We start from the raw sequence: 23,561 nt of genomic DNA, 5'->3' as shown, positions 1-23,561 counted from the left end.
GAGATAGATTCAGAAATATCTTGGGAAAACTTTTGGGACCGTTGTTAACATACTTGTAACTGTGGCACTACCAGCTGTACATGTAATCCCATATGTACTGTACTTGTGTGCTCTGAATCATTCATGTTAATACTAAATGTTAAATTATTGGTCTCTACCCACGTAGCACTTCTGGGGACCGGTCGCTAACTGGGGACTACCAATTGCTGCTATCAATGATATGAAGAAATCACCGGAGATAATTAGTGGCCGTATGACATTTGGTAAGTTAATTTATTCTTCTTTTTATTTATTTTTTTCATTCAACAATACTAAGGTACAGGTATGTAGATACCAGTTGGTAGTAGCATTTGATGTTTGTGGGGATGCACTGAAACTGCACTTATTGACATGTTATAGCAGTGACCTACCTTTGCACACACGCTGCTTAAGGAAGGGCTCTACTACAGTCAGAAACATTGCTGTTATGTGAGGCTTTAAATCTATGGAGTGCTGCATCTCTACTGTCGGATATTTATTTGTCTACAGATGCCTAATAAATTGTTCAGAGTAGGGTTGCATCGGGTATCGAATTATCGATACCCAATCTATACTTTTGTACTGGTATCTATTCGATCCCGAAATTTGCCCTTTAAAAATACTAGGTTGTGCTACTGCACACAACAATTGATAATAGAAAAACGTTTATTGTACAATTACCAAATATAATAAAATACATATATAGGTGGCTTATACAGGCACAGGACAAAACACGGACTACATATACTTTGTCAATAAATAGTTGCAGATAATCCCAAACTAACAGCAAAAAAAAATCTCACTAGACAAATATTTCAAGTGCATAGAGGGGAGAGTCAACTGCCAATTGTATACAGACCAGTTTAGTCCAGGCCCCAACGCTCGTTTCGCTATCGCTTCCTCAGGGTAGCACAGCCTAGTATCGATAAAAGGCAAATCCTGGTATTGTATCGATACCGGGACAAAAGTATCGACTGGGTATCGAAAGTTCGATACCCGAAACAACCCTACATGGAACATTACTGATCTGTGGTCTGAAGGGGCAGTAATGTCGGGACTAGACCTGCAATCCCCTCGAGAGGTTGATTCTCCAGTGCTGCCTCCTGTAAGTCCCCTGCAGGGGTTAACTTGTGTCTGACTGCACTTTTATAAGTTTGCTCACTGGGACATAGGGGGAACACCAGAGATCGCACTACATTTTTTCCGGAAGAGTAAAAATACTCCTCTGACCATTTTTGAGGAGTATTTTTAGCCGAGGAGGAGTATGAAAATTGTAGTTATTCATATATATAATACGTATAAGGGGTTGCTATTTATGCAGGGGCACAGTTTACTAGTTTCCATTAGAATGCCTTCCATGCAGAAATAGCTAATTTTGACCATTTTAAATTTATCTCTCAGAAGAATGAATCCCTACCTTTCTTTAAGCACCAAATCTGTCATGCAGGGATCAGAGCTGTAGATCGTGCAAAACTAAATTGAATAAGAATTGAACAGGGACGTCTGGTCATTGTGGCAGGGAGCGGTGGGTAGGGTCTAGAACGAATGCACAGGAAGCAGTTATAGGACAGTCTTTTATATAGTCCTCTCTGTGATCTCTGGAAAGTGCGCTCCACACATAAACCATACGGGAAAATAGACCTCTGGTCCAGGGTACTTACATAGAAAAACTAATAGCCAAGAGGCTAAACAAAACCCCGTTTCTGACCCTTATGTTAAAACATAACTTTCATTTGATTGCTCTAATACCTAAACACCTTAAGGAAAAAAAGAATTTTAAAAACCTGCTGTTTCGGTAGATGACTTATGTTGATAGTAGTGTTAATAGTGTCTCAAAGGTTTATAAAAGTTGGGTACCTGCTTTTATAGACCCTTTTTAGTGACAAATCTAGGGTCAATAAAAGCCCAAAACAGCATCTCGGGGGTTCAAGACTCAGTAAAGTTCAAGTTCCAATATCGGAACAAGGGAAGGGATACTATTCAAGTCTTTTCTTAGTGAAAAAGAAAAAAGGTTCATTCCTTACCATAATAAATCTAAAATTCCTGAAAAGATATATAACCTACAGGAAGTTCAGAATGGAATCTCTGGGGTCCATAATTCCTTTGATAAAGAGATGCATTAATGTGCACGAAGGACACGTACTACCACATCCCGATTCATCACAACTCCCAAAAATTTCTTAAGGTTTGTTATCAGGGATCAGAGAGGCAGGATTCTCCATTTCAATTCACAGTCCTTCCGTTTGGAATCTCCTCCGCTCCCAGAGTGTTCACCAAACTACTGTAGTTGTAGAAATGATAGCACATCTGGATCTGGTCTTAGTACCATACCTAGACTGCTCGTCGGCGATACAGCAGACTTATCAATCGATGTAAAAAAATTTTTATCCACGCTGAAAGATCTAGGTTGGATATTGACTCCTGAAAAATCACTTCTACAGCCATCGACAAGAAGTGAGATTGGACTCTCAGATACAATCCACCTTTCTTCCTCAAGACCAGATTCAGTCTATCAGGGAAATAATCAGAATTTTTCAGAAAAGGAGAAATTGAGAAGCTATGAGTATCTTAGGTCTGTTGACCTTATGCATTCCTTCGATAACATGGAGTCAGTCACACTTCCGCACCATGCAATCTTGGATTCTGCAAGTCTGAAACAAACAACAAAAGTCTCTGGATCGGAAGGTACCCATTCCAGGGCTAGTAAAATCATCCCTGTCCGGTGGACAATTCCAAGGAATTTTTCTAATGGGGTAGTGTGGAAGAGATCTCCGTACAGTTCAAAACAGACGTGTGTAAGTTGGCCTGGGGAGCGAAGATTGGCGACTATTACTACCAAGGTTCCTGGCATCTGTCTGTGTGCAGTCAGTCCTTGAATTTCAGGGGGTTAAGAGCCATGTGGGAGACCCTAACTTCTACAAGAGAGATTCTTCAGGACCATCATTTGAGAATTCTTGACAATACGACAACAATTGCCTTCCTGACTCACCAAGGAGGATCAAAATCAAAAAAGCTCTTAGATCTATTGAGCAGGATCTTTTCCTGGGCAGAAAGGAATGTGAGGTCCATTTCGGCAACTCATCTCAAGGGTTTGCAGGATCAAGAGGCAGACTATCTAAGCAGACGTAAATTAGACAAAACAGAATGGTCCTTAAATTCTGAGGTCTTTAGAATGATTGTAGACAGATGGGGGGACTCCGGACATAGATTTGTTCGCCTCAAAAGAAAACACGAAAGTGGCACAATTTTGTTTCTTGAATCCCAGGGACAATCCTTGGGCAATAGACACATTTGCCTTAACATGGAATTGGAATCTGAGTTATACCTCTACCACTAATCCCAAGAGTGATTCAGAGGATTCAACAGGAAAATTCGACCATTATTCTGATAACCTTCTTCTGGCTAAAAAGGATCTGGTTCTCCCCACTCAAAAGGCTTTCTGTCTCCGACCCTTGGATTCTTCTCAGGAAGGACCTTCTTCAGGGGCCCATTCTACAGCCTCATCCAGAGTTCCTAAAACTTACGGCTTGGATCCTGAGGTCGAAGTGTTAAAGCGTCAAGGACTATCTGATAAGGTGATATTGACGCTCAGATCCTGTAGAAAGAAAGTGACCTCCACCATTTACTTGAAAAGTTTGAATATTTTTTTGTACCTCCGAATATTGAGAAACCGAAGATTCAGAAGATCCTAGATTTCCTGCAGCAAGGTCTGGATCTTGGTCTCAGACCATCTACTTTAAAAGTCCAGGTGTCAGCGCTCAGTTGTTTCTTTGACACCGATCTAGCGAGTCATCGGTGGATCAAAAGATTTATTAGGGCAGCATCTACATTAAGAACCACGTTAAGGTCACGTGTCCCCTCCTGGGACCTTAACACAGTCCTAAATGGCCTAAGGCCTCATGCACATGGCCGTGGCCATATTGCGGCCCGCAATGTCCGGGCACCGGCCGTGTGCTCCCCGCATCATGGATGCGGATCCATTCACTTGAATGGGTTCGCAATCCAGAGCTGCGGTGTGGAACGGAGGCATGAAACACCACGGAACATGTTCTATTTTGCGGTACGGACGGACCACTGACCCCTTCAAGTTGAAGGTCCCCAATGCACGGAACAGCTGCACAACGGCCATGTGCATGAGGCCTAACTCTGAGTCCGTTTAAACCTCTAGATGATTGTTCAATCAAATTTCTATCCTTCAAAACAACCTTTTTAATAGCAATCACATCAGCAAGAAGGTTGGGGGAGATTCAGGCAATTTCCATCAGAGAGCCTTACCCAGGGGCGGACTGGGAACTTAAAGTAGCCCTGGAAAAAATACTAAAAGTGGCCCTGTTTTGTAGTCTGGTCCAAGTTAAAGGAAGGCAGGGCCATCAATACCATATTGTGGAACATTATACCACCTCAACAGAGCCAAATACCGCAGTCCATGACAAAATACTGCCAGCAGCACAAAATACATCCCCAAAAACGTCCACTGGCTAGCTGTGAGGAGGGCTCAGGTGGCCCCCTGTGCATCGAACCACTGGGAAATTTACCTGTAAGGTCTTTTGGCCAATCTGCCCCTGGCCTTACCTAACAATAGGTAAAAGGATAGAATAGTCCTTAAAGGGCTTCTGTCACCCCACAAATTATATATATTTTTTTGTTTACTTATAATGCCTATAATGCGATTTATGCATACATACTGTAATTATTCATTTTCGTTCAGCAGATTCTGTTAAAAACGTACTTTTAAAATATGCAAATTACCTTGCTACCAGCAAGTAAGGCGGCTACTTGCTGGTAGCAGCCGCATCCTCCTATCCTAAAGACGCCCCCTCCGCATGCTGATTGACAGGGCCAGCGGACGGGATCTTTCTCTGCTGGCCCGGTTTGCATTCAAAATCTCGCGCTTGTTCGGCCGCTCCATCCTCAATGCGCCTGCGCCGATGACGTCACATCTACACCCGGCGCATTGAGGAAGGAGCGAGCGTCGTCGTCTCAGTGCGCCTGCGCCGACCGAAGACAGGTACGGCGCAGGCGACAGATTTTGAATGCAAACCGGGCCAGCAGAGAGAGATCCCGTCCGCTGGCCCTGTCAATCAGCATGCGGAGGGGGCGTCTTTAGGATAGGAGGATGCGGCTGCTACCAGCAAGTAGCCGCCCTACTTGCTGGTAGCAAGGTAATTTGCATATTTTAAAAGTATGTTTTTAACAGAATCTGCTGAACGAAAATGAATAATTACAGTATGTATGCATAAATCGCATTATAGGCATTATAAGTAACCAACAAAAAAAAAAAAGAAGCCCTTTAAATTGGACCCAGGGTTATTCCCTAAAGTGGTGTCGGATTTTCAGGCGTCAGGAAATCATTCTTCCTTCTTTCTGCAATAATCCTAAGAATAAGAGGGAACATGGTTTTCACACTCTAGATGTTAGACGTACAGTTCTGCAGTACCTAGACTCCACTAAATGTTTCAGGAAGATATATAATCTTCTTATCAAGTTTACAGAAAAGAATAAGGGTCATTAGCTTTCCAGATCATCAATTGCTAGATGGATAAAAAGTACCATTTCTTATTGCTATGAGATTCAAGGTCTTTCATGTCCTAATGATATAAAGTCGCACTGCACTAGGGCCATGTACTCCTCTCAGGCCGAGAAAGCAGGTGCTTCATTGGACAAGATTTGCAGAGCTGCGACCTGGTCCAATGTACATACATTCATAAAACACTATAGATTTAGATTTTTACAATGGTTCTGAATTGTCTTTTGAATGTAAGGTCCTCCAGGTAGTTGCCCCTCCTTAACCACCTCAGCTCCCCTAGCTTAAACACCCTTAATGACCAGACCACTTTTTACAATTCTGCACTACACTACTTTCACGGTTTATTGCTCGGTCATACAACTTACCACCCAAATTTATTTTACCTCCTTTTCTTCTCACTAATAGAGCTTTCATTCGGTGGTACTTCATTGCTGCTGACATTTTTCCTTTTTTTGTTATTAATCAAAATTTTTGCCAAAAAATTTAATTTTTCACTTTCAGTTGTAAAATTTTTCTAAAAAACCTACATTTCTATATAAATTTTTCTCTAAATTTATTGTTCTAAATGTCTTTGATAAAAAAAAAATGCATTAAGTGTATATTGGTTTGGGTAAAAGTTGTAGCTTTTACAAACTATGGTACAAAAATGTGAATTTCCGATTTTTGAAGCAGCCTTGACTTTCTGAGCACCTGTCATGTTTCCTGAGGTTCTACAATAGCCAGACAGTACAAACACCCCACAAATGACCCCATTTCGGAAAGTAGACACCCTAAGGTATTCGCTGATGGGCATAGTGAGTTCATTGAACTTTTTATTTTTTGTCACAAGTTAGCGGAAAATGATGATTTTTATTATTTTTTTTTTTTTTTACAAAGTCTCGTATTCCACTAACTTGTGACAAAAAATAAAAACTTCCATGAACTCACTATGCCCATCAAGAAATAACTTGGGGTATCTTCTTTCCAAAATGGGGTCACTTGTGGGGTAGTTATACTGCCCTGGCATTTTAGGGGCCCTTATGTGTGGTAAGTAGTTTGAAATCAAAATCTGTAAAAAATGGCCGGTGAAATCCGAAAGGTGCTCTTTGGAATGTGGGTCCCTTTGCCCACCTAGGCTGCAAAAAAGTGTCACACATGTGGTATCGCCGTACTCAGGAGAAGTTGGGCAATGTGTTTTGGGGTGTCATTTTACATATACCCATGCTGGGTGAGATAAATATCTGAGGTTTCCTGAGGTTCTACAATGCCCAGACAGTAGAAAAACCACACAAATTACCCCATTTCGGAAAGTGGACACCCTAAGGTATTCGCTGATGGGCATAGTGAGTTCATAAAAGTTTTTTTTTTTGTCACAAGTTAGTGGAAAATGATGATTTTAATTCTTTTTTTCTTACAAAGTCTCATATTCCACTAACTTGTGACAAAAAATAAAAACTTCCATGAACTCACTATGCCGATCACGAAATACCTTGGGGTGTCTTCTTTCCAAAATGGGGTCACTTGTGGGGTAGTTATACTGCCCTGGCATTTTAGGGGCCCTAATGCGTGAGAAGTAGTTTGAAATTCAAATGTGTAAAAAATGTCCTGTGAAATTCCTAAAGGTGCTCTTTAGATTTTGGGCCTCTTGCCCACCTAGGCTGCAAAAAAGTGTCACACATCTGGTATCGCCGTACTCAGGAGAAGTTGGGCAATGTGTTTTGGGGTGTCTTTTTACATATACCCATGCTGGGTGAGAGAAATCTCTCTAAAAGACAACTTTTCCCCTTTTTTTTTTTATACAAAGTTGCCATTTGACAGATATTTATCTCACCCAGCATGGATTTATGCAAAAATACACCCCAAAACACATAGCCCTACTTCTCCTGAGTATGGCAATACCACATGTGTGACACTCTTTTGCAGCCTATGTGCGCAAAGGGGCCCAAATTCCTTTTAGGAGGGCATTTTTAGACATTTGGATTCGAGACTTCTTCTCACGCTTTAGGGCCCCTAAAATGCCAGGGCAGTATAAATACCCCACATGTGACCCCATTTTAGAAAGAAGACACCCCAAGGTATTCCGTGAGGGGCATGGCGAGTTCATAGAAGTTTTTTTTTTTTTTGGCCCAAGTTAGCGGAAATTGATTTTTTTTTAATTTTTTTTTATTTTTTCTCACAAAGTCTCCCTTTCCGCTAACTTGTGACAAAAAGTTCAATCGTTCATGGACTCAATATGTCCCTCAGCGAATAACTTGGGCTGTCTTCTTTCCGAAATGGGGTCACTTGTTGGGTATTTATACTGGCCTGGCATTTTAGGGGCCCTAAAGCGTGAGAAGAAGTCTGGAATATAAATGTCAATTTTTTTTTACGCATTTGGATTCCGTGAGGGGTATGGTGAGTTCATGTGAGATTTTATTTTTTGTCACAAGTTAGTGGAATATGAGACTTTGTAAGAAAAAACAAAAAAAAATAATCAATTTCCGCTAACGTGTGACACAAAAAAAACAACGCTGTTTTTGCATTGATCAGAAAAAAAAATGCTGTCACTGCGGTGGGGCGGACTGAACGCAAGTGTGCTCACAAGATCAGGCCTGATCGGGCGATCACTGCGTTTTTTGTAGAGCCTATAGAACATGTCCTATTCTTGTCCGCAATTGCGGACAAGAAAAGGCATTTTCTATATAGTTCTGGCAGTGTGCGGATCCGCAAAATGCGGAAAGCACATTGCCGGTGTCCGTGTTTTGCGGATCCGCGGTGTCCGTGTTTTGCGGATTCGCGTATCCTCAAAACACATACGGACGTCTGAATGGAGCCTTACATGGGGGTGATCAGGGAGTCTATATGGGGTGATCACCCCCCTTTAAGGCTCCATTCAGATGTCCGTATGGGTTTTGTGGGTCCGCGGATCCGCAAAACACATACTGACGTCTGAATGGAGCCTGACAGGGGGGTGATCAGGGAGTCTATATGGGGTGATTACCCCCCTGTAAGTCTCTATTCAGACATCCGTATGTGTTTTGCGGATCCATGGATCCGCAATACACATACGGACGTCTGAATGGAGCCTTACAGGGCGTGATCAGGGAGTCTATATGGGGTAATCAGGGGTTCATAAGTGACGGGGGGGGGGGGGGGGGGGGGTGTAGTGGTGTTTGGTGCTACTTTACAGAGCTGCCTGTGTCCTCCGGTGGTCGATCCAAGCAAAAGGGACCACCAGAGGACCAGGTAGCAGGTATATTAGACGCGGTTATCAAAACAGCATCTAATATACCTTTTAAGGGGTTAAAAAAATCGGATCTACAGCCTGCCAGCGAACGATCGCCGCTGGCAGGCTGCAGATCCACTCAATTACCTGCAGTTCCTGTGAACGCGCGCGTTCACAGGAAATCTCGCCTCTCGCGAGATGACGCGCTTGAGTGTACCTGAGCCAGCCGCCTCCGGAACGCAATCCTGCGTTAGGCGGTCCGGAGGCAGTTAAAGAGGACTTTTCATCGGGCAAAACATTGTGAACTAAGTATCATGACACATACAGCGGCGCCCAGGGATCTCACTGCGCTTACTATTATCCCTGAGCGCTGCTCTGTTCTCCCGTTATGCCCTCCGGTATGTTCAGTCACTTGGTTATAGTAGGAGGAGACTGCCCTTGTTCTCCTGGGCGTCTCCTTCTCCTAGGCTGCAGCGCTGGCCAATCGCAGCGCAGAGCTCACAGCCTGGGAGGAAAAACCTCCCTGGCTTTGATCTCTGCTCTGCGATTGGCCAGCACTACAGCCTGAGAGAAGGAGACGCCCAGGAGAACAAGGGCATTCTCCTCCTACTATAACAAAGTCCCCTAAGTCTCCGCCTACTATAACCAAGTGACCGAAGAAACCGGAGGGCATAGCAGGAGAACAGAGCGGCGCCCAGGGATAATAAGTGCAGTGAAATCCCTGGGCGCCGCTGTATATGTCATGATACTTCAGTGCTCCAGACAAAAAAAAATGACCAGCAGCCATTGGCTCCTAAACTAAAAAATTTAGGAGCCAAATTCAATTTTTTAGTCGCCAAATTTAAAATGCATATCATTTTTTAAAAAGGACTTTGAGAAGATGAGACGCAGGTCCCAGTAGTGAGCCAGCACAACATATAGGAGAAAACAGCACCACATACCTCTCACATCCAGGGACATCTTCTGGGGGACAAGGTGACTAAAAATGGCAAATTGCGTGGTTTAGAGTTTTTTTTTCTGTTACTGCCTTCACCGAGCGGAAATATTTTTTTATATTTTAATAGCTCACACTTTTTGGGAAGTGGCGATATGTAATATGTTTATTCTTTATTGTTTGTAAATTTTATATGTAAAACTGGGAAGGGGGCCATTTAAACTTTTAGTATTTTTATTTTATTTTTTTTTACTTTTTATTTAATAACCATTTCTTCCCTTTGGGACTAGAACCTGGATTTTTTCATCCCTTGTGCTATTCACCCTGATAGAGCTCTATCAGGGTGAATAGGATCTCACATCTCCCTGTGCCCTGTGCACACAGCAGCAGGGAGCTGAACATGGCAGCCAGGGCTTCAGTAGCGTCCTGGCTGCCATGGTAACGATCTGAGCCCCAGCAGAGTAATCTGCCACTGCCACCAATGAAGGGGATGGGACCCTGTGGCCACCATATAACAATGGGGGGGAGACGGGGACGACTTGTGGCCAGTGATAATGGGAGGGGGGGGGTTTTTCTCCCTGGCTCTGAGCTCTGCGCTGTGATTGGTCAGCGCTGCTGTCAGGGAGAAGGAGAGACACTGGCGTCTCCTCCTCCTTCCTCTGAATGCTGAAAATACCGGGGGCCACAGCGGACGAACGGAGCGGCGCCCAGGAATAATAGTAAGTGCACTTAGATCCCTGGGCGCCGCTCTATGCAGCCTGCTGATAAGTTCATATTCTTTGGACCCACAAAAGGTCCTCTAACTCCTTTATACAAGTGTCTGCAGCGGTATCGCAGACCCGGCACCCGGCCTCAATAACAGGGCATGCGATCTGGGGCACCTGAGGGGTTAATGGCCGCGGATCGCATGCCCTGTTATTGAGGCCGGGTGCCGGGTCTGTGATACCGCTGCCGACACTTATGTTTTACATTCATTGGTGGCGCAGTGGCGACAGCTCCTCCCCTCCTCCTCCCTGCTATATCCCCATTGGTGTAGTGGCGGCTGCGTCACAGTGGAGAGGGAGGGACTCCCTCCTTCTCCACTGTGCAGTGTGCTACTGAAGAGAACTTAGGCTGCGCAGGAGCGCGGCGGTACAGTCGCAAATGGCGACAAGACTAAAAAGTCTTGTCGCCATCTGCAAATTTTAAGGCGCATTGGCGACCGTTTTGGTCGCCATCTGGAGCCCTGTACTTAGTTCACAATGTTTTGCCAGGTAAAAGGTCCTCTTTAATGTCATAATTTTGTATATCTCCTTGTACACCATTTTAAGTAATCTTTACCCTTCTCCCCCCCCCCCCCAAAAAAAATTTGAACAGTGATCAAAAAGTCATATATACCACAAAAAGGACGAATAATGGCTACGGTTCATTCCACAAAAAACAAGCCCTCATGCAGCTCTGTAGACAAATAATAATAAACTTATGGCTGTCAGAAAATGGTGATGCAAAGAAAATTAGAATTTTTTTCCCCAAAGGATTTTTTTTTTTTAACTAATAAAAACTTTTACATGTTTTGTATTGCCGTAATCGTATTGAGCTGAAGAATAAGGATGTCATTTTTAGCGCACAGTGAATGCCGTGATGTCAAATCCCCAAAAATCTTGGCGTGATTGTTTTTATTATTATATATTTATTTATTTTATTTTATTTTTTCAATTTTACTCCACAAAGCATTTATTTCTCATTTTCCAATACAAGACATGGAAAATTAAATGGTGCCATTAAAAAATACATCTTGTTCCACAAAAAATACACCCTCATATGGCTATGGGAATAGAAAAATATAAACTTATGGCTATTGGAACATGGGGAGGAAAAGTCAAAAATTTAAATATGCCCGGTCTGAGAGAGTAACCAGTGTTTGTTTTTTTTCTTAATTGAATATAAGAAAATGTGTTCTATATCTGCTCTGCAGAGAGTTAGTAAGCAGATTTTCCTGTTTCTCCTTGTCCTGTTTATGGGCAGACATGAAACCAGGTTCCACCAAATGCTTGTTTGTCATTGGTTGCATCTATTATGCAGGCAGTAGCACATTGCCATGTGCAAAGAGGAATTTGTTGCCAACAACCAAATTGTCTGTGGTCAGATTATACAGTATTGATTGATCCATACAGTATAAAATGGAGCTAAAAAGCAGCCAATCAACTTGCAGTTGGAAATCTATACATGTACGGCACAACTGTTTCCCGGTAACCGGAGTTAGATGGCTGCTCTGCCCAGCAGGCAGCCACCTTTTACTGGGGGTCTTTGGAGGGATTTCCACCCCCTGCAGCCCCCGATATGCTTCTCTGTGCTGCTGCTTTGCCTGCTGGGACTTGTGATGCACAACAACAGCAATGCGTGCTTTTCAGTGAAAAGAACAACATCTGAAACTGCTGCAGTGAAAAGAACAACATCTGAAACTGCTCCCCCTCCCCCCAATCAAATTTTTTGTATTTTTATTTTTATATATATATATATATATATATATATTATATAAAAATTCCAGCTCTGCGCCACTTTTTCTGCGTGTGAGCTGTAACCACCAAGTGTTGTTCAGTTCCCCATCAGCATCTGGGGATAATTTTAAGTGCATATTTATTTATTTATTTTTTACATCTGTGCTAATTTTTTTCTTTTTGCATAAAGACGACATTGTAGTTAGGGATATAGATAGAGATATATATAATTTTGTGGGGATTCGCTCTGGTAGTTGGGATAAGCGGGTGCAGTACAGAGGCAAAGTGCAAGGTTGGTGTTTGTTGTTCACACCAAGTGGAAAGTTTGTGCATAACAAAAAAAGTCACCTTGTCGGCGGTTCTGCCTCCAGCAGTCAAATTGAAGGCTTTAGGTGGCCTGCTGTCCCAATGCACAGGTCTCAGCTTTTCAGCCCAGCACAGGGCTCAGTTCCCACACCAGCGATTGCCAGAGCTCCTGTGTCAGAGAGATGTAATCACTCACAGCTGACACTGCTGGCAGTTTTTTTTTTTTATAGGCCAGTCAAGACCCGGCCTGGAACGTGGAAAGTAGTCACCCACCCATCACTTTTGACTACTCCCAGTAAGAGCCGTCCCGGATCAGCTATACAGCCATACTAAAATGGCAAATTGTCAATCAGCATTAGCTGCCGCTGACACCTGAAAATACCGGCTCTTACTTCACCGAGGCCAGGAACCTCGGTGACACATACAGTCAGGTCCATAAATATTGGGACATGGACACAAATCTAAAATTTTTGGCTCTATACACCACCACAATGGATTTGAAATGAAACGAACAAGATGTGCTTTAACTGCACACTGTCCGCTTTAATTTGAGGGGATTTACATCCAAATCAGGTGAACGGTGTAGGAATTACAACAGTTTGCATTTGTGCCTCCCACTTGTTAAGGGACCAAAAGTAATGGGACAATTGGCTTTTCAGCTGTTCTATGGCCAGGTGTGCGTTATTCCCTTATTATCCCAATTACAATGAGCATATAAAAGGTCCAGAGTTCATTTCAAGTGTGCCATTTGCATTTAGAATCTGTTGCTGTCAACTCTCAAGATGAGATCCAAAGAGCTGTCACTATCAGTGAAGCAAGCAATCATTCGGCTGAAAAAACAAAACAAACCCATCAGAGAGATAGCAAAAACATTAGGCGTGGCCAAAACAACTGTTTGGAATATTCTTAAAAAGAAGGAACGCATCGGTGAGCTCAGCAACACCAAAAGACCCGGAAGACCATGGAAAACAACTGTGGTGGATGACTGAAGAATTCTTTCCCTGGTGAAGAAAACACCCTTCACAACAGTTGGCCAGATCAAGAACACTTTCCAGGAGGTAGGTGTATGTGTGTCAAAGTCAACAATCAAGAGAAGACTTCACCAGAGTGAATACAGAGGGTTCACCACAAGATGTAAATCATTGGTGAGTCTCAAAAACAGGAAGGCCAGATTAGAGTTTGCCCAACAACATCTAAAAAAGCCTTCACAGTTTTGGAACAACATCCTATGGACAGATGAGACCAAGATCAACTTGTACCAGAGTGATGGGAAGAGAAGAGTATGGAGAAGGAAAGGAACTGCTCATGATCCTAAGCATACCACCTCATCAGTGAAGCATGCTGGTGGTAGTGTCAGGACGTCGGCAGGTATGGCTGCCAATGGAACTGGTTCTCTTGTATTTATTGATGATGTGACTGCTGACAAAAGCAGCAGAATGAATTCTGAAGTGTTTTGGGCAATATTATCTGCTCATATTCAGCCAAATGCTTCAGACCTCATTGGACGGCGCTTCACAGTGCAGATGGACAATGACCCAAAGCATACTGCAAAAGCAACCAAAGAGTTTTTTTTTAAGGGAAAGAAGTGGAATGTTATGCAATGGCCAAGTCAATCACCCGACCTGAATCCGATTTCAGCATGCATTTCACTTGCTGAAGACAAAACCTGAAGGGAAAATGCCCCAAGAACAAGCAGGAACTGAAGACAGTTGCAGCAGAGGCCTGGCAGAGCATCACCAGGGATGAAACCCAGCGTCTGGTGATGTCTATGCGTTCCAGACTTCAGGCTGTAATTGACTGCAAAGGTTTTGCAACCAAGTATTAAAAAGTGAAAGTTTGATTTATGATTATTATTCTGTCCCATTTACATTTGGTCCCTTAACAAGTGGGAGGCACATATTCAAACTGTTGTAATTCCTACACCGTTCACCTGATTTGGATGTAAATACCCTCAAATTAAAGCTGACAGTCTGCAGTTAAAGCACATGTTGTTCGTTTTATTTCAAATCCATCGTGGTGGTGTATAGAGCCAAAAATGTTAGAATTGTGTCCATGTCCCAATATTTATGGACCTGACTGTACCTTCCGTCAACGACTAACCCTTGCGCCTTCCTACAATACACACACACACACACACACTGCTCAAAAAAAAAAATGGGAACACTTAAATAACACAATGTAACTCCAAGTCAATCACACTTCTTGTCCGTACAGGGGTGCAGTTTCCAAAATAGGGTCACTTCTTGGGAATCTTGACTCTCTGGAGACCTCAGTTGTTGTTGTTTTTTTTTTTTTTTTTGGTTTTTTTTTTAAATGCAACTTGGCGCCTAAAATCCATGTCTGCAAAATTTATATTTTTCAGTTTGCCTCCTAAACCCATTTTCTCCGGATTGTGGCAACACCACACATATGCTCCGATCCTGCTGTAAGGGCGCACAGCCCTTACAGCAGGATCGGAGCATATGTGTGGTGTTGCCACAATCCGGAGAAAATGGGTAACACATAGTGGGGAGCATTTTCTCCTGTTACCTCTTGTGAAAATAAAAAATTGCACCTAAAGTGATATTTTCTTTTAAATGCATAATCTTTACTTTTCACAGTCGTCTGCTTCTATGTTCTTTGACAGGGGTTTTTAAGTTCTGTGAGACACCTGTTTGGTCAAATTCTCTTTCTACCCCTTAAAATTTTCGTACAGGGGTGCAGTTTCTAAAATGGTAGCTCTTCTTGGGGTTTAAACTGTCTGGGGACCTCCAGTTTTTTTTTTTTTTTTTAAATGCGACATGGCACCTAAAATCCATGTATGCAAATTCTGGCCTGCAAAATCTATATTTTGCGGTTTGCTTATTGAGCCCTGCTGTATGCCAGAGCATATTATGGGGTGTTTCTGTAATCAGGAGGAAATGGGTAACAAATTATGGGGTGCATTTTCTCCAGTTACCCCTTACTAGTGAAACTGAACAATTTGGCACTAAAATGTCTCTTTCTTTTTTTTTGTGTAAAAAAATTATAATACTTTTTCAGTTTTATAGCCAAGTGTTTAAAAATTCTTTGATACACCTATTGGGACAAAATAGTTACTACACCCTTGAAATATTCCTTGGGGATTGTAGTTTCCAAAATGGGGTCACTTTTGGGGGGTTTTCACTAGGGATCGACCGATTATCGGTTTTACCGATATTATTGGTCGATATTCAGTATTTTGACCGTTATCGGTATCTGCATCTATTTTGCCGATATTCCGATAACGTATTGGAAACACAGAGAGCGCTGCTGTCTGCGCTCTCCGCGTTCCCTCAGCAGCACAGGGGAGAAGGAAGCAATGTCTCCCTCCCCCCCTGTGCTGCTGCCGCTGCAGCCAGTGAGAGGAAGGAGGACAAGAGGAGGGGCGGGGCTGTGGCCGCTGCGCCACCAATGAAAATACCTCTCTCATTCATTCATTCATATACAGGAGGCGGGAGCTGGCTGCAGAATCACATAGCCGGCTCCCGACCTCTATGAGCGGTAGCTGCAATCCGCAGCACCTAAGGGGTTAACTACCGCGGATCGCAGCTACCGCTCATAGAGGTCGGGAGCCGGCTATGTGATTCTGCAGCCAGCTCCCGCCTCCTGTATATGAATGAATGAGAGATTTCTCTTCATTGGTGGCTCAGTGCGCCCCCCAGTATTAATCATTGGTGGCGCAGTGCGCCCCCCACCCCAGTATTAAAAACATTGGTGGCAGTGGCCACAGGATCCCCTCTCCCCTGCTCCTCCGATCGGAGCCCCAGCAGTGTAATCCTGGGGCTCCGATCGGTTACCATGGCAGCCAGGACACTATTGAAGCCCTGGCTGCCATGGTAAGCTCCATGCTGCTGTGTGCACAAAGCACAGAGCAGCAGGGACAGTGTGAGCTCCTATTCACCCTGATAGAGATCTATCAGGGTGAATAGGACAAGGGGGCTAAAAGTTAGTAAAAACACCCAAATATTAAGTATAAATGAAAGAAAGATTTAAAAAATAAAAATACACGTTAACAATAAACATATTAATTTTCAGCAGATTTGTGTAGGAATTTTTATTTTTTTTTTCAAAAATGAAAATTACCAGAATATTGGTATAAATTATCGGCTATCGGCCCTAAAAAATCTATATCGGTCGATCCCTAGTTTTCACTCTAGGGGTGCATCATTCGGTCTTCAAATGCAACATGAAAATTATTCCTGTTAAATCTGCCCTCTGGAAGCCTAAAGTTCCTTTCCTTTTGAGCCTTGCTGTGCGCCCATATAGCAGTTTACAAGCGCATATAAACTGCAGAATTAGCATAATAAGTATTGAATTTTGTTTGGCTCGTGCTCGATCAACACTAGTTACCAAAGTGCTATGGTGCTCGAGTAGAACACTTTGCGGTGCTCGGGTACTCTACAGAAGCACCCGAGCATAATGGAAGTCAATGGGGGAAACCTAGCATTAAACCAGGCACCCCCTGCTCTGGAGAGGGAAGGGGGGCCGGGTCCCACTGAGGTCTATGCAGAAGATCGCTGTACAGTGAGGGAATCCCCCAGTGTGAGTCCACGGCTTAGGCTACTTTCACACTACCGTTCAGAGCTGGTCCGTCTGATATCTGCACAGACGGATCCGCTCCTATAATGCAGACGTTTGGATCCGTTCAGAATGAATCAGTCTGCATTATAGTTTGAAAAAAATTCTAAGTGTGAAAGTAGCCTGAACGGATCCAGACTTTACATTGAAAGTCAATGGGGGACGGATCAGTTTGAAGATTGAGCCATATTGTGTCATATTCAAACGGATCCGTCCCCATTGACTTACATTGTAAGTCTGGACGGATCCGCTTGCCTCCGCACGGCCAGGCGGACACCCGAACGCTGCAAGCAGCGTTCAGGTGTCCGCTTGCTGAGCGGAGGCTGAATGCTGCCAGACTGATGCATTCTGAGCTGATCCGCGTCCACTCAGAATGCATTAGGGCAGTACGGATGCGTTCGGGTCCGCTTGTGAGCCCCTTCAAACGGAGCTCACAAGCGGACACCCGAACGCTAGTGTGAAAGTAGCCTTAGAAGTCCCTACTCTGACTCCATATATAGCTATGTCCATATATGGAGTCAGTGCTTGGGGACACCCAGTGAATTTAAATCTAATTTAGCCTCTATTTCTGAAAGTTTCTGCCAGGATTTGTACTCCCAACCTTCTACATTAGAGGCAAGGACTTTAACCACTCGGCTATGAAGCTGAATGATAAACTGTCAGAAAAATCTCATAGTAGTTTGTCATGTAGTAAGTATTCCTATACAGCAGAAATATCATTTCATATTTCAGTGCAGGTTAACATGTAGCTGTATAGTGTAGTGGTTAAAGTTCTTGCCTCTAATGAAGAAGGTTCTGAGTTCATATCCCGTCAGAAACATTTCAGAAATAGAGGCTAAATTAAATTTATATATTTGTTAAAAATGTATGGCACAAAATAAATGTGTAATTACAAAAAAAACAAAAAACAAACATATATTGATAAAATCATACTTCTGATATACAGTTGCAAGAAAAAGTATGTGAACCCTTTGGAAGGATATGGATTTCTGCACAAATTGGTCATAAAATGTTATCTGATCTTCATGCAAGTCACAACAATAGACAATCACAATCTGCTTAAACTAATAACACACAAAGAATTAAATGTTACCATGTTTTTATTGAACACACCATGTAAACATTCACAGTGCAGGTGGAAAAAGTATGTGAACCCTTGGATTTAATAACTGGCTGAACCTCCTTTGGCAGCAATAACTTCAACCAAACGTTTCCTGTAGTTGCACAACGGTCAGGAGTAATTCTTGACCATTTCTCTTTACAGAACTGTTTCAGTTTAGCAATATTCTTGGGATGTCTGGTGTGAATCGCTTTCTTGAGGTCATGCCACAGAATCTCAATCGGGTTGAGGTCAGGACTCTGACTGGGCCACTCCAGAAGGCATATTTTCTTCTGTTTAAACCAGTCTGTTGTATATTTTACTTCTATGCTTTGGGTCGTTGTCCTGTTGCAACATCCATCTTCTGTTGAGCTTCAGCTGGTGGACAGATGGCCTTAAGTTCTCCTGCAAAATGTCTTGATAAACTTGGGAATTCATTTTTCCTTTGATGATGGCAATCCGTCCAGGCCTTGACGCAGCAAAGCAGCCCCAAACCATGATGCCCTCACCACCATACTTCACATTTGGGATGAGGTTTTGATGTTGGTGTGCTGTGCCTAATTTTCTCCACATATAGTGTTGTGTTTTTCTTCCAAACAACTCAACTTTGGTTTCATCTGTCCACAGAATATTTTGCCAGTAGTACGGCTGTGGAACATCCAGGTGCTCTTGTGCAAACTGTAAACGTGCAGCAATGTTTTATTTGGACAGCAGTGGCTTCCTCTGTGGTATCCTCCCACGAAATCCATTCTTGCTTAGTGTTTTATGTATCGTAGATTCGCTAACAGGGATGTTAGCATATGCCAGAGACTTTTGTAAGTCTTTAGCTGACACTCTAGGATTCTTTTTTTACCTCATTGAGCAGTCTGCACTGTGCTCTTGCAGTCATCTTTACAGGACGGCCACTCCTAGGGAGAGTAGCAGCAGTGCTGAACTTTCTCCATTTATAGACAATTTGTCTTACCGTGGACTGATGAACAGCAAGGCTTTTGGAGATACTTTTATAACCCTTTCCAGCTTTATGCAAGTCAAAATTCTTAATCGTAGGTTTTCCCCTAAGGCTCTTTTGTGCGAGGCATCATTCACATCAGGCAATGCTTCTTGTGAAAAGCAAACTCAGAACTGGTGTGTGTTTTTTATAGGGCAGGGCAGCTGTAACCAACACCTCCAATCTCATCTCATTGATTGGACTCCAGTTGGCTGACACCTCACTCCAATTAGCTCTTGGAGATGTCATTTGTCTAGGGGTTCACATACTTTTTCCACCTGCACTGTGAATGTTTACATGGTGTGTTCAATAAAAACATGGTAACATTTAATTCTTTGTGTGTTGTTAGTTTAAGCAGACTGTGATTGTCTATTGTTGTGACTTAGATGAAGATCAGATCACATTTTATGACCAATTTGTGCAGAAATCCATATCATTCCAAAGGGTTCACATACTTTGTCTTGCAACTGTATATGAATGCATAATATATGGCAAACTACTACTGATGTTTTTAGCCATAATATATTTAGGCTACTTTCACACTCACGTTTCACTGATCTGTTTAAAACGGATCAGTCTCAAAAATTGCAGAACGGATGCAAACGGGGGGCCTTTTAAACAGATCCGTTCAAACGGATCCGCCTGTAAATTGAATCTGTACATTGCGTTTGCTTCCGTTTAGTGGATCTGTTTTTAAAAAAAATGTATATCTCAAGGAGTCCACCCACTTTGAAAAGTGTATACCTCCACTCAGGTACTGTATTTTGGAATCATGTTTGTTCCTCAGCGGGCAGAGTGATTTTCCTGGATAATGTTTTTTAATTTTTATATTTTGATTTTTTTTTACTAAAGTTTTTTTTCTTTAAAACACCTTTTGTCCACATTTTTATTGTCAGGCAACATGAATCTGTGCATCCATCAGTGAGTCCTGTTGCATCACCAACATTATTGGGCCCTCTGTAGCCCTGCCATAGCTTGTCAAACCTAGCCATAAACAAAAACACTGTTTGGCAGAATCCTCCTCTTAGCAGTGTGTTATTGTCATAACTTATTCTGCGTGATCCTGCGCAGGGCAAGGAAGAGCATCGCAGCTTGAACTTCTGAGTTCTTTGGCTGGGTGCAGGTCCTTCATCGGCTCTGTTCCATAACGGCATAATTTCCCTTCCCAGTCCCTTGTGATAATGACGATACTTCATGTGACAACTTCATCAGTGCTAAAGAGCGAAAATTAAATTTTGCGCTCTCTAGTAACTGAATTGTTGAGGAGGCTGATTCACATGTACCGTGACTACCCACAAGGGTTCATGTGGATTTACACTTGATTGACTGATGAACAAGTATTTGCTTGTTCATGTGCCAATCAGCCGGAATATGAGCAATAAGAAGCTATAAGAAAGCCCGTTATTCATCGTTCACCATCAGAGATTAGGCCAACTTTGGCACTACAGGCATTGGGAAGTTAAAACTCCTAGAAACCAATTTTAGATTCTACCCGCATTATAATAAACACAATGTTGTTTGTTGCTGGGAGTTCTAATTTCCCAACAGCTGGAGTGGCCATAGGTGGTGATAGCCTGAACCAGGAAATAAAAAAAGCGCACACACAGTAAAGTTCAAGAAAAATATTTATTCAACAATAAATTAACAGAAAATTTGTAAATATTTGTATAAATAAATTGTAATTTTTTTTTAATTTTTGATAACGTCTAGGGGAGCATTGCGGGGTGGACATCCTTGGACCGGCAATAAAAAGGATGGGCCGCAGGAAAAAAAATGCAGGTGGTATTTGAGGGGTGTGGAGAGGATGGTTCGGATTCGGAATGTTCCCGAGCATGTGCTGAAGAGGTAGTTTGAAAAGAAGTTGGAGCGGTATAGTGAGGAGGAGAAGGCGTAGAAGAAAAAGAAGATTTAACACATGCTCGTGTGTGGGAAAGGGTCGGATGGCAGGAATGGGATGGTTGGCGGAAAGGGGATGGGGGTAGGTGTGGGCCAGGGGGCGGTGCAAAATTTCCCACGACCCGTTCGCCACAAAAATTTTTAACTCGTGCATCTGCTCGGGCGTCATTTTGGTCCATCAGGGGGTTTAGGGATTGCAGGTAATGTTGGTGAGCGGTGAGTTGACGCGTTTCCTCCGCCTTCTCCAGGCGACGTGCCAAGTCATCCAACACTCGCCTCATCTCTTCTACAAAACCTTGTAGAGATAGTTTCCAATGCTCTACAAGGTTACCATAATCCTCCCGACGGCTCCTACCGGATCTCCTGCTATTCAACATATCCCTCACATTTTGTCTCCAATGCTAGAGGGTATGTTGAAAAGCGGGACCAGGATTGTCCTGAACCTGTGCATGAGAGATAGGAGGGCTGTGGGTGGTGGCCGATTTCGCTTCAAGAGCTGGTTCAGGTGCCCGAGTGCTGCTGGCACTACTGTGGAGAAAAAGAAAATAAAAGGCCATGAATTATTGCGTCCAGGTTATGATATGCCTACCTCTTGTAGGGGGCTGCACAAAACAGAGGGGCCAAACGCTCCTCTGTCTCACGCAGCCCCTTGCTGTCCTAGAGAACAATTGTCCCTGCGACTGTAGGGGGCAGCATGAAACAGAGGGGCCAAACGTTCCTCTGTCTCACGCAGCCCCTTGCTGTCATAGGGAGATGAAAGCAAAATCATTTTATATATATTTTAAGAATAATTTAAAAAAAATTACCTTCTAAGAGCCAGCGTCCGGCATAAGAACCCCAAAGCCGCAGAATGCATATATTGCGACTTTGAGGTTGCTCCGGATCCACTCGGGGCCTGAACCTCCTTGTTATAATCCCTCTTGAAGCGGTCCCGGATCGACCGCCACCGAGTCATAACCTTTTCAACTGTGAAAATAAAAATAAAAATTATATTAAAATATTAGCAAGGTGTTAGGTTATACATGAGGTGTAAATACATATTGCCATACTTACCACAATCTTTCTGAGCTGCTGCATTGAGATCTTCCCAGCCAGTGAATAAAGAATCACATATCTGCCTCCAGAGCCGCTTGGTATAATGATGGTCAACATGTAGGCGGTCGGTGTGGTCCCATAACGCAGGATGCTCCTCCACCTGCTAAATAAGGAGTTTGTTATCTATGTGAGGGACAACAAACTCCATTTCGTCACTGGTGGAGACTCTGAAACCCTGGAAGAAAAAGGAAGACTAAATCTACAAAAAAAAAAAAATATATGGAATTTAATAAAACTACGTATTCAATACTTGCACGTTCCCAACCGCCACGGCATCTCCCACGAGCCCTGGAGGATCCTGCCTGGCAGCTCTAGTTGAAGGTTCCTAAAAACATTTTTAAAACCTTTTTACACAGATTATAGTCAAATATACTTACTTTCTGCCGGTCCTGGTCAGTGCTACGTCCACCTCCCCTTGGTGATGCGGATGTCCGCGAAAAGCCCCGCAACAGGAGATGGTGCTGCTGGGGCTGAGCTTGTGGATGATGAAGACTAGAACAAAGAGACATACAGATTAATGTTCTGAATATTATTGTATTAGAAAATCATATTGTCGCTTGTACTTACCGCTTGCTGAATGCGACGACGCCTTCTTGGTGGCCTTCTGTGAGCGCTTTCGGGTGCTTTAGATATCTGTAGAGACATAATACAAATGCAAATAAACACGCTATATGAACAAGTCCACGCAGATCAGAAATATATAATATTTATTTTAAAAACGTACGTTTTAATACAACGTTTTGGTTCTTCAAAAGATTATTTATTCATTTTATGCTTTGGTAGATGCTATAAAGAAAAAAAAACATTAAACACATCCTTTAACTGCACTTCATTTTGAAGCCCCCCCTCAGTGCCATTTGCTCACCCTCAATGCCATCTGACAACCTCCCCCCCCCCCCATCACCCACCCTCCAAGCGCCAAAAAAACCCCTCCCTATACCATATGCCAACAGCAACCGCCATTGACATATGCCCCACACATCATATGCCCCCCAACACCACCGATGGGCTATCTGCTCACTAAGTGCCATCTTTGCCGCCACCACTTCACCCCTGAGCAAAAATCTGCCCCCTGTTCTATTACCTACCAACAGTGCCTCGTTCCCACCATATATGCCAGCTTTCCACCCACCTTGCCATAACCCCCACACTTCTGTGCCATCTGTCTGAGCATCTGCATCCCAGTGCCATAATCTGCCCCCAATGCCAGAAAGAAAGAGAACTATCCATACATACCTGTTTGCTCTGAACTGCATCCAAGATGGCAGCTACTTTTGCTGGGGGTGGTGACATTCATGAAGCAGGCTCAGTTGAGCTAAAGGCATGTCAATGGATCCGCCTCAGACGGAGCCATTACAAACCATTGACTTCAATTGTGTGTCAGGACGCATCCGTTTGGATCCGCATCATCAGGCAGACACCAAAACGCTACAAGCTGCGTTTTGGTGTCCCCCTCAAA

General features: G+C 43.2%; 1 protein-coding gene across 1 annotated transcript in view; it reads left to right on the top strand.

The window, feature by feature from the left end:
- The window catches only part of MPC1 (mitochondrial pyruvate carrier 1), a 104,410-nt gene that overhangs the window by 61,012 nt on the left and 19,837 nt on the right, over positions 1 to 23,561 (top strand). The window contains exon 3 of the mRNA XM_040429298.1: positions 167 to 263. Coding sequence (XP_040285232.1) covers positions 167 to 263 — 97 coding nt within the window. The remainder of the gene's footprint in view (positions 1 to 166; positions 264 to 23,561) is intronic.

This window comes from Bufo bufo, chromosome 4 (assembly GCF_905171765.1).
Source record: "Bufo bufo chromosome 4, aBufBuf1.1, whole genome shotgun sequence".
In the NCBI taxonomy this organism is placed as follows: domain Eukaryota; kingdom Metazoa; phylum Chordata; class Amphibia; order Anura; family Bufonidae; genus Bufo; species Bufo bufo.
The sequence above is the reverse complement of the archived record's forward strand: the minus strand, read 5'-3'. Positions and strand labels throughout refer to the sequence as shown.